The following is a 12,172-nucleotide window of genomic DNA, read 5'->3' on the forward strand; positions in this document are numbered from 1 at the left end:
AAAATGCAGGCGGACACAGCTTCCGTGAGTTGTTCGAAATCTTTATTTTTGGTAAACTCTGTGTACACAAACAATGTTCTCAATGCTCGAGTTCATGTGTAGAGCCCCTGGTGATACTTTGAGCACAGTTTCATGTTGTGTCGAGCCTTCTTAGTGTTTTCAAAAATAGCGATTTTTAATGCTATCAGAGTCGTGCCCCAAGCACTCCCATTCAAAAGGCAATTTGACCGAAAACGAAAATACGGTCAAACTTAAAAGTGGCGTTTCCATCCTAATTATGCTTTTAAACGAAAGTTTGCCTCGGGTAGATTAACAAAAAGACCCTAGGTTGCATTTTGGCGAGAGTTATCCTTTAATACACTCCGGCCCACTCATCCTCACAAATCAGTGTAGGAGAATGACATGTAAAAGAAGAGATTATTCAACAATGTCGTTATTTTGGGGTTATTTTGCGCACAAAAAGTATTCTCGTCACTTCATAATATTAAGGTTGAACCACTGTAGTTATATGTTCTATTTGCCAATGTTTTTACCACCTTTCTGGGCTTTGACAGTTGCAATGACATTGATGTCAATGGAGGGACAGAAACCTCCCAGATTTCATCAAAAATATCTTAATTTGTGTTCCGAAGATGAACGAAAGTCTTAAGGGTGAGCAATAATGACAGAATTTTCATTTTTGGGTGCAAACATGCATTTTAGTCTGGTAAATGTCATGTTTAACATTATCATGTAGTCATGTATGCAATAAACATTGCAAGGCTTGCAATTAAAGTTAAATTAACACAAAGGTTTGGGCTGCATTCTGGCAATGTGTGCTCTATACAGAGTCTATGGCTGCCTTTCCACTGATACTCTGATGGGACCTGATGAGGGGATGATATTAAAAGTTGTAGAATAAAACTTTAAATCTGGCAACCCCACTTCCAAAAGTTTAGTTAGTTGACAGTGCACATGTAAACAGACACATTGAGTTGATGTATTTTAACCAGGGCAGAAAAAATATCAGTTATTGATCACAACATCCAACATTGCATTTTTTTTTTCATGTTCAGTTTTATCCAAACAGATTAGTCGTTAAAACCGATATCTGGTTTTTATTTACACATCTTTTGTGCTGTCTCTCTATGTCAAAATATATAAACTCAGTCCATAATATTTCATTGTTTTTTTTTTTCCTTTCTTTTCTGCCTTTTAGACGATTTCCTGACATCAATCCTGAACGTGGATCAAAAACAAAGAAAGGACAAGTAACTTCAAAGAAAACTGGCCAAGTTGTGCAAAAAAAGAACACCGTAAGCCTACAGGTTTCCTCACTTCTGCGAAAACTTGAAGACTTTGGATGGGATTTCGTTTGCACTTGTATGGACTTCAAAACAGAAACAGCAATTCACTGCCATTATAAAGCTTGGACGAGCCAGGACATTTTTTAATATAACTCCGATTGTATTCTTCTGAAAGAAGAATGTCGTATAGACCTAGGATGACTTGAGGGTGAGTAAATCATGAGCTTATTTAAATTTTTGGGTGAACTATCCCTTTAATTAAGTGCTAAGTGTTACCTGTTTGTTGTTAAGTGTTAAAATTGCATTTTATGTTTAAAAAACATTCAGCCAACATGTTCACAGAAGGCAATTTTCTGATCTTTGCTTTTACCAAAATAAATGTTTTAAAACCCAGAAAATGTTGTTTTCTTTTTCCTAGTGTGACTACTATACAATTTATTGCTGTAGACAAGTTTAATATTGTAAAAGTATGTGGTATATATACTGTATTTGGTAATTACAGTGGAGTACTGTAAATGCTGTTTACTGTACTAGTGCTGTAAAAATACAGTATGTGGCTGGCAACCCAGCTGCCAGTATTTTACTGTAAATTTACAGTACAACGTTTTACAGTACAATACTGTAAATGCTGTTTACAGTACTAGTTCTGTAAAAATACAGTATGTGGCTGGCAACCCAGCTGCCAGTATTTTACTGTAAATTTACAGTGAAAAGTTTTACAGTGTGGGAGGGTTAGTGGTCTGGTCACTCATGTCGAGCATTTAGCCCCTTTAGCCAAGTGTATGAATCATCGCCAATTTATCATATCAAAGAAAATGCCTTAGTCTCTGGAGTCAGTTTTAAACTAAGTTTTAAAGCAGGCAGTGCTTTGTCAGGAAATGGGAGCCAAACATGAGCAGCTCCTATTTCACACTGATGTTGTCAGTGTGAAATAGGAGTTGTCAAACCTTGTAGACATTTTCGACAGGTTGGATTTGTTGAACACATCGATGCAAGGGAGAGATGCCAACATCTTGCTTCTTTCAGACAAAGTCAGTGCATTCGTTGCCAAATTGGATCTTTGGCGCGATCGGCTGATTAATTAAAATGTTTGCAAGAGGGGTAAAAAGGGATAAATATTTCTTCTTTGATTAACACAGTTGCTCAACATGTTGAAGGACTGAAACAACAATTCAGCTGTTATTTCAGTAAGGATATCAGTTAATTTGCTTGGGTCAGAGATTCCTTCAGCTGCCCAGAAAAATACCTTGCAGCTGAAACGGAGGAGCAGTTAGTCGAATTAAAGAGCGACACCAGATTGCAACACCTCTATAGCTTATGCTCTCGGTCTTCGTTTTGGTTGAGTGTGATGACTGAATATCTATCTATCTATCTATCTATCTATCTATCTATCTATCTATCTATCTATCTATCTATCAAAAACAGATTATACATTGTTATATATAAATATATAGATTTTATGCTCTACTGGATGAATTGAAAAACCCACAGAAACACTCAAAAATCTTGTGGAAAGCCTTCCCAGAATAGTGGAAGCTGTTATGGGGGACTAAATCCATATTAATGTCTATGTATTTAGAATGCAATTGTCATTATAGTCCCTGTTGGTGTAATGGTCAGGTGCCCCAATACTATATATGTGACCCGTGCTGGCAAAATGAATCGGAATGCGCACAGGCTAATTAAGAGCTTCAGGCAAAACAAGTGAAATTTTTTAATTTTGGTTGAATTTGAGGTTTTCACAAAAATGCCCTCATTTCATTAAGCCCTCGTCTAACGATCCCAATGCTGAAAATAGCATTTATATTGTATATATAGGTATCTTTACTTGAACTTTTTCTGAGGAGTACCTTTCCCTTGTCCATGAAAATTGCTATTTTTCTCAGCTAGCTTCTCGGCGACTGGCACTTCCATTCAGCACAAGTTTGGTATAATTGTAAAGCGCAACATTCCAACTTTGTGAATATTCATTGCCAATTCTCGATGGCATGAGTCTGAACCAATGAAATGTGATTTTCAAACTCATGCTGATGTAAATATAAGCGTGAGCTTAATCATGCTGACTGACAGATCCGAGGTGTGCACACAAAGACGCCTCAGACAGCGTACAATCTCGATATAGACATATACACGGAAGGTCTTAGGTTCAGTTAGGTCTTAATATATAGGCTGTTTTTTTTTCATTAATGTTAATTAAACAATTGTGGTATCATGGGAAAAAAGTTGAATATACTGTATATTTTTCCTATAGATATTTGGTTTTGACTTATTTGGTTATTACCAAAATTGACTTTGTTGACTTCAAACAGGTATAGCCCATTATTTATTTTTTTGTCTGATTCCAACAAATCATACATCATTTTGAAGGTTTTTTAAATAAACAATAACTAATTTTTGAAAATGTGCTCATTATGAATCATTTTGCCAGCAAAGGTCATATATTTTACATTTATATAAACATTTTTGTGCACCCTCTCTTTCTCGATTAAATGAATAAGTGTACATCAACATAATTTCTAATCATTTCAACAATTTATTTAGGTGTAAGACTATTTAAGTTGAAAAATTACTGGTATCATTTAGAATGCCTTTGAGAGAGAAGAGTCCGTGATCATTGTTAGAAACAGCTGAAAGACATGGAGTGAATAAATGACTGAAGATATCACTCTCATTTGTCTTTGTCTTGTAAAAACAGAGTAAAAGGAACGAGATCTGAATGTAATAATGAGGACAAGATGTTGACATGTCAGCATGATGCTGATGGCAGAAAGCAGGCTTAGAAAGGTAGGTTTAGGACAATTTACTGTATATGTAATCCTGCTTATGTGATCACTCGCAAATATGTGCACGAGACAGAAATGTATACAAAGTATATTTATGTGGGTGGAACCAAAGTCTATTACAAATTCCAGAAAAAGTGACACCTGATAGTGAGAGTCACAGGCATCAACATTGTGTGTGTGACTGGCAGCAGTGGGCTCTGTCCTCGTGATGAGTGGGTGAATCAGGCAGCTCATGCTGGGCAGAAGCCTCAAGCAAATGTCATCGCTTCTAACGTGCCACTGACTAACACACTGCTGCTCCCAGATGCCATCTATGACTGCACACACACTTCTGTTAATGGCAGCCCCACAGCCAAATTGTACTCTATCCATTCAGCAAACTTACTTTCTTTATTTGTTTCCAATCATGAGTAATGTACTTGGTCTCCAGGAGCTGTATGTTTTATGAAGCACAATTTAACTTCTCGCTAGCTGAAGGTATAATTTAGTATCTAGGTAGGCTATAACTTTCTTGCTTTGACATGGTTCTTTTCACCATTATGATACATGTACCACTCAAAACAGCACACATACTGGGTTTCACTTCCACAATGCCGACCTCTGAGACATTCATTTCTGTCCCAACTTTGCACACATCTCTCAGAGCAAGACAGCTTGGTAATTGCTTAGCAGTTCCCATAGCACATTACAGTAAAAATAATCACACTTTTTATACTTAAAACTAAATAACAGTTTGTTTTTGAGATCAAGCATATTGTGCCAAGTTTGAAGTCAATAATTGTACTCAATATTAGTCTCATAACTAATTGCAAAGACCCAAATTGCATTATGCAGAAATGCAAATGTTATTTGAGAGCTATAGCAATATAGCCTATTTTATGAATGAAATATTTCAGTCTGTTGATTACAAAACTATTGCATGGCTTTATATGAATATTGTATTAGTATCCATAGACTGCCACAGGTTACAAAACTGATGGAAGGAAGTTTTAAGGACCCAGATGCAGGAAGCTTTAATGAACGCAGTAGATATGGAAGGGTTTCTAAAAACAAAGCCCAAAGTAATGTTCGTTGGAACTTTGGTTTCAGGAAACACTGATTCAGTAATTTACTTGTTTTGATAACAACAAAACTTATTGGGAGAAACCACATTGGTTCATACTTGCTTGGCATGTAACCATCCTGTTTACCTCTATATGTGTGTTGATCAATGTCTATGTATGAATAAAGGCCTGAATGTAATCTGTTCATCATACAAAGCGATCATGTCTCTTCAGAAGACCTGGATTACAACTTGATTCATATTCATATTACTTTCACAATGTCTTTGTGCACTTTTTGATACATTAAGTTTTTGCTCACATGGAATTTCAATGGATGGACAAAAATATTGAGAGTATATTAAAAATATCTTTATTTGTATTAGAGAACAGAAGTCTTTTGGGTTTGGAACAACATGAGGGTGATAAAATGATGACAGAATTTTCATATTTGGGTGACCCATCGCTTTAAATAGCTCCAGAAAACATCAAAACAGTAACTATTTTTTAATTATGGTGAAAAGAGTCAGTATTAGATGCATGTGGGCATTTGTCAACTGAAAGTGCTTTACCTATCGTCGCCCAGCCACTTGCAGCTCAATGATTACAAGAGAATGCTCTGAAGTTGTTGATGTTCATTCACTTCACTTTCCATTAGGACACAAAAGTCAGACAATGGAACGGCAGAAAATGGATTGGCACTCCTTTACAGAAGTGCTTTGTCTTTGAAACGATTTGCATTGTGAAAAGCACTATACAATTAAATGTGAATTGAATTAAATCTGTCCTCAGATAACTGTGTGGGCCATTAATCTCTCTCCTCCTGTGATGTCACACAACAGTAATCAATCAGAATTAAGTTTTGCATGTGAATGTGGGATGCTTTTGAGTGTCAGAAAAGGGGTGTGAACAGGAAGCCAAGCAAGGGAAGTAGTAATGTTTGTTCAACCTGGAAATTTAATCTGTGCAGGTCACAAAAATAAAACAAATATGATAGAGTTTACTACTCCAACTCAATAATTTCAAGTTATCCTAAGCACAAGGACAGCCTCAGGCTCTGTCCTTAAAAACTAAGCATAGCCAACTATATCCATTAAAAAAGCAAAAAAAAAAAAAAAAAAAAGAGCAAAGTGCATTTGAGACCTCAAAGCTGCACCACTGTGATGGCATCACTGTGATGAGTTTCATTATCTGTTTCTATTATTCACAACAAAGTCCTTTCATGTGCTAAATGTAAAAACGGAAAGCTGAGGGAAGCTGACTAAGATATCACCAAGTAGTTAAGATACTAAAAGAAAAATGGGATTACATAATAATTACATGAGCATTTTTAACAAGGACACATATACCATTGTGTAAAACCTTTTTAGGTTTTGAATACACTTTGCATACAGATAAATAACAGGCTAATATAAGGCTGCCATTATAAACCACACAGGAAACAGAACACCAGACCGTGAAGAGTGCTGTTACAATGAAATCTTGGGAAATAATTAGCATTAGACCCTATGGAAAGAAAGTGTGGATCCAAAAAAAAAAAAAAACTTGTGCTGTGTGAGAGGAAGTCTGTCCTAGGATGACAACATGCATATGTGTCAGATTTGTTATCAAACATGCGCTTGACATAAATGTTTATTTTTTTAATTCATACGTAAACATGTTTTTCATTGTCTTAACTCTGGTTGTGGTGGGAAAAGTTGCCGATCTCTGACAGAGATTGTAAGCTTATTTCAGTTTACAGATGAAATGGAGAAAGAGGAAGCAGAGAGGTTAAAGCTGTCATGATCTCATCAAGAGCTTTTCATCTGCAGAATGCTCAAAGATCTGCCTCTCTTCCTCCATCCAATCCCATCATGCCTCAGGGGTCCCTGGGCTCTTATACAGGAAAAAGTTCAAACATGAACTTAAAGGTTGCAAATGTTAACTTCAGATCACTGAAAAAGTTCTGTTTAGAACAATTTAGTTTTCTTTAGTCTTTTATAAATACATCTAAATAACATAGTTTCAACAGAGCTAATTAGTTTGTTTATTTGAAGATCACTGTAAAGCGTTTGCAGCTAGAGAATCATAGAATTCATGAGAAGAACTAACAAGTCGATGAAACCAAACAAATTAGGATTAAAACAAGCATAAATTGAGTTGTTTCAATGCAACCACGGGCGCATGATAGAACTGCATGGAATTCATAACATAAATGCTGAATAAAATAAAAAAATTATAATTAAAACCATAATAAATACAGGGTTTTCACAACTTTTGACCTAAGATTTCCATGGCTTTTTTCAGCTATGCATGATTACTGGATAAAAATTATTTAAAAGGATTGTGATTGCACTCACAAAGATAATTTACTAGTGATTATTTTGATTTATTCAAGCAGAAGTAAAAAATAAAATAAAAAAGGCATAATCACTATAGAAATTTCTTATTCATTTACATGGCTTTTTCAGGTTTCTCTGCTATTTCCAGAGAGTAAAAGAATGGAGAACAGAATCACAAATAGAAAACTGAAAAGAGAGACGAAAAAATCTAGAAGAGACAGGCAGCCAAATGATTATTATTATTATTTTTTTAAACCTACTTCTCAATCAAGTCCAAGGTCACTCCTGGCACCAGCTTTGCACTCTTCTGCATACAGAACCTTAGAGGAAAAAAGGAAACTCTGTGAGAGAGGAAATACACAGACACTCCTTTTTAACTTCTGCCTCATTCAATTTCACCTACTGCTTTTTATGAACTGATTCATAATTACTCAAACCAGGCTTGACATCTTAGCACTGACCTCTCTCTATACCCAGCCTCGAATCTTTCATACATTTCCACACACAGACATACATAAAACACAATTATAGTAATAGTAATCAAATGAACTAACCCTGTAAGTTATGGTGCTTTTCCACTGCATGGTATGGTACGGTACGGCACGGCACGGCTCGGCTAGGTTTGCTTTTCCATTGCAGTTTAGTACTGCTTCAAAGTTGGTGGGATTACAGTCTGATTGTTATAGTTGTGTCGCTTCTACTGCCGTGACGTAAATGCGACATAAACGCACAACACAGAAGCAATGGAGCATATCGATGGAATGGTGCTCTTGATTCTCAGCATGTGGATGTTTTTCACTGCAAGAGGAAGAAGTTTGTTTGTTCGGGTTTGGTGTCTTGTGTTGCAAATCCAATGATGTTTTAGTGACGATTCTCTCTGACCAATCAGTGATCTGCAGTATTTACACGTCACATTTTGGTACTATTTAAGTGAGCCGTACCGAGCTGTCTCATGCAGTGGAAAAGCGCCAAAGTGAGCCATATAATGCAGTGGAAAAGCACCTTTAATAGGAGCTTTATTTTACACACACACCAACACGTTGTGATTTCATGTTTTATGGGGACTCTCCATAGACAAAGATTTTTATACGGTACAAACGTTTATTCTATCCCCTAACCCTAACCCTACCCCTAAACCTACCCATCACATAAAAATGTCTACATTTTTACATTTAAAAAAAACAAAAAAAAAACATAATTTATATGATTTATAAGCTGTTTTCCTCATGGGGACCAACAAATGTCCGCACAATGACAAGGATTTTGTATATTGCCATTTTTGTGGGGACATTTTGTCCCCATAATGTAGAGTTAACCAGGCCCAGAATGATCAGAATGATCTGGATTTGGAAATCCTATGTTTTGCTATTCAGGATCAGGTAATCCATCTTACTTTTGTGCCAGTTTTTCAAATCAAAATTAGATTGGATCACCCTGATCCTGATATACACTTTTTCAGATTACCAAATTTGGATTTCTAGTGCTCTACGGAGCCCCTAAAGACACATGGTGATGGAAAAATATGAGATGGTAAAAAAAAATTATATATATATATATATATATATATATATATATATATTTCACTGTTTTTGCGTTCCCTCAGAAAAGTTTAGAGTTGCGTTCACCCGAGAAACTATAACAAATAACTTTTGACTGGTTCAACTCTTATGATTGTCCCAATGTTGTTTACAAACTGTGATAAAAATAAATTATAATAAAAAACACTTTAAATTAAATATAATATTTTTGTTTGATATTTATAGCTGTTTGGGGATTATTTTATGGCGCCAAAATCTCTTTTTTTTTGTCTTTACTGTAGGCTACCGAAAGGCTTAATATAGTGGTTCTCAACGGGGGCGTTCAGAGAACACCGGGGTGGGGGGGGGCGTTGGAAGCAAGATTTTTGAAAGGGGGGCGTTCAGGTGTAAATGGGGGGCGTTCACGAGTTTAAATGTATAACGCAAATTTTTGTTCATTTACTTTTATTCATTTTAAGCATTTAGTAATTTATTTGTAATAAACACTTTAAGTGGGCTATTTAAAAAGTGTTAGGACTGTGTATATGTTTAATTATGTTGTAAAACATGCACAGAGTGTGATGTCATATTGTGTGTGCATGCGCGTCTATGGTGCACGTAAAAGAATACGCACAGAATACCGTCAGTGTTGTAGGTAGGCACTAGGCAGGTTTTTTTGTGTTAATTTCTATTGCATTACGATTGAAAGCAGTATAAAAAATGTCAAAAATATGATGTGCAGTCAAGTTCGGGTGTGTGTATGCTGTTTAAATGAGTGTTCTCACCGATACGCTTGTTGTGATTCACGGAGTTCTGACGAGTTGTATTTTGACGACTTGATATTTCTTATTCAAAAGTTTAGAATGCCTAACATTCTAAAATCTTTCAGTTTATTGCGACATGTAGCTTAAGCTATGTATTGTTACATTTGCAACGACTCTATTATTTTTCCAGTAGACCAGTGCTCAAGCAATCCAGCTGACTAGAATCACGCAGCGGAGGAATGGAAAGTTGACAAGCCATTAAAAAGTATTGACTTAAGAAACACTTATATTTTTTCAAATATTTTAAATAAATCATGTTCCCATTCACTCCGGCGACGAATTTTAAAATTAATTAAACTAAATTCTATTTATAAGGTTTTACATTTTTAGGCATTAACTAATTCCAATCCCTAATGCCAAAATGTTTATATTTACTGGTCAGGCATTATTGTTAAACTCGCAAGACAGTAAAGAGAAAATGACAATTTAATGGATAATTTAAATATATTCTGCAATCACATTTTGGTAATGTATTCATTCTGCCGTCACATCTGAGCACGAAACGCTGCTTGGGTAGTTTCAAGATATAAAAATAATTAATAATACAATAATAATTTAATTGTTTAATCTTGTTAGAAGATTATTTTATTTTTTTTACTGATTATGAACACAAATTAATCATGACAAACCAAATTAATACTATTAATTAATTAATACCATACCATTGATGAAAACAAGCTGATACCAAGGTATTTTAGGCCTACAATTCTAACATAATTTTTCATGAAAAATCATGATTGTATTTATTTATTTTTCGAAAGTAAGGTTAATGTAAGCAGCTTCTTGCAATACTCTCCTAAATGCGTAATAAAACCTAAGTGCAAACATTACCGCTTTAATGACCGTCCTTTATTTTTCAGTGCATTTGTTTTACAATATATGGCTATTACTGTTATGGAATTAATATTATAACTATTATTATGTAGTAGTGTAATGTAGACAGACACAACTAAAAGAGGTTTGAATTTTTCTTTGTTTAATTTGCACACTGAATATGGGTTGGAGCTTTTAATTTTGAACTCTCAAAGTGCACCAGATTGATGAATTTAACATTAAAATGCACAAAATTTTCTTCCGGGGGAGCATGCCCCCGAACCCCCCTAGAAGGCCACAGGTCCACTCACCACTGATTTAACACAAAAACTGTGAGAAACACTTGTATTGCTATTTTGAACAACGCAAACTGATGATTTGATCCAGATCAAAACCAAGATTGGATTTTGTGATCTAATCTGATTTCAGAATCTTTTTTTTTTCTTCTTTTGAACAACCCATTTTTGAGATTTGATCCAATCCGATAGCCAAACTCATAACAGATTACTTATGAACAACTGGCCCCAGGAGATTAATTTAAGGTGGTGCAGAAAGAAAGAAAGAAAGAAAGAAAGAAAGAAAGAAAGAAAGAAAGAAAGAAAGAAAGAAAGAAAGAAAGACATCTGACTGCAGATAATCGGGACAACACGTTTTTCTCAGGCACTCTAACTGCGTCAGAAAAGAGTCAACAGCTTTCTCAAACAAGTCTCACATCATTTAAAATTTACGTTGTTGTTGTTGTTTTTTTTTTATGTCGTTTCTTTGATCGCACACTCCACGTCCCACTAAGAATGGTCTTGCGACCCACTTTTGGGTTGCAAACCACTAGTTGAGAAACAACCAGTTGGTTTAAAGCACTTAATTAATGACATTTTTTCCATTACTTTTCAAGATGTACCTTTTGGAAAAAGACATTTTAAAGACCAAATATTGTCTTTTGTAAAGAAAATTATTTTATTTAAAAATAATTTTCATATTGCATATTTTTCATATTTTATTGTACCAACAAATGTACCAACAATCACATTTAACAATAAACATTTCAGGGTATACCATAAAAATAACCTGTAGTTCTCATTTGATAAGTGATTTCTCACCTTTTTTTTCATGTCAATAAACACACACAAAAAAATATTTTTATATACTGACGCTTTTGACATTTCGTCTACATCCAACGCACATGGCACCCTTTAGCGTCAATATGAGATGCAGATAGATATGGGCCAGAAGGCGCCTCCTAGCGGTCTAACCCTAACCCTACCCCAGACCTAAACCTAACCATAACCGAACAAAGCTCTGTGCGTGTCATATTGACGCTAAAGGGTGCCATGTGCGTTGGATGTAGACGAAATGTCAAAAGCGTCAGTATATGACGCCCTAGGATGAGAATACGTTGGCATTACCTATCTGATCAAGGGATATACATATTTTTGCACCGCTCTGTTCTGGACGGTCACTTGCCATCATGCAGTCCCCTGGCAATGAAAACTTCCGGTAGTTTACAGGGGCTTGTCGCATCAGTCCTGGGAGGCACACTCATTATACAGTTATTTGGTGCTCCCTATTGTTGCCGGTATATTATTGACAT

General features: G+C 35.5%; 1 protein-coding gene across 5 annotated transcripts in view; it reads right to left on the reverse strand.

The window, feature by feature from the left end:
- Window positions 1–12,172, reverse strand: part of rptor (regulatory associated protein of MTOR, complex 1) — a 339,338-nt gene that overhangs the window by 191,371 nt on the left and 135,795 nt on the right. For all 5 annotated transcript variants that reach the window (XM_084128075.1, XM_084128073.1, XM_084128074.1 and 2 more), the window contains one exon: window positions 7,691–7,750. In XM_084128075.1, coding sequence (XP_083984201.1) covers window positions 7,691–7,750 — 60 coding nt within the window. The remainder of the gene's footprint in view (window positions 1–7,690; window positions 7,751–12,172) is intronic.

This window comes from Abramis brama, assembly GCF_963993115.1.
Source record: "Abramis brama genome assembly, chromosome: 11".
NCBI lineage: Eukaryota > Metazoa > Chordata > Actinopteri > Cypriniformes > Leuciscidae > Abramis > Abramis brama.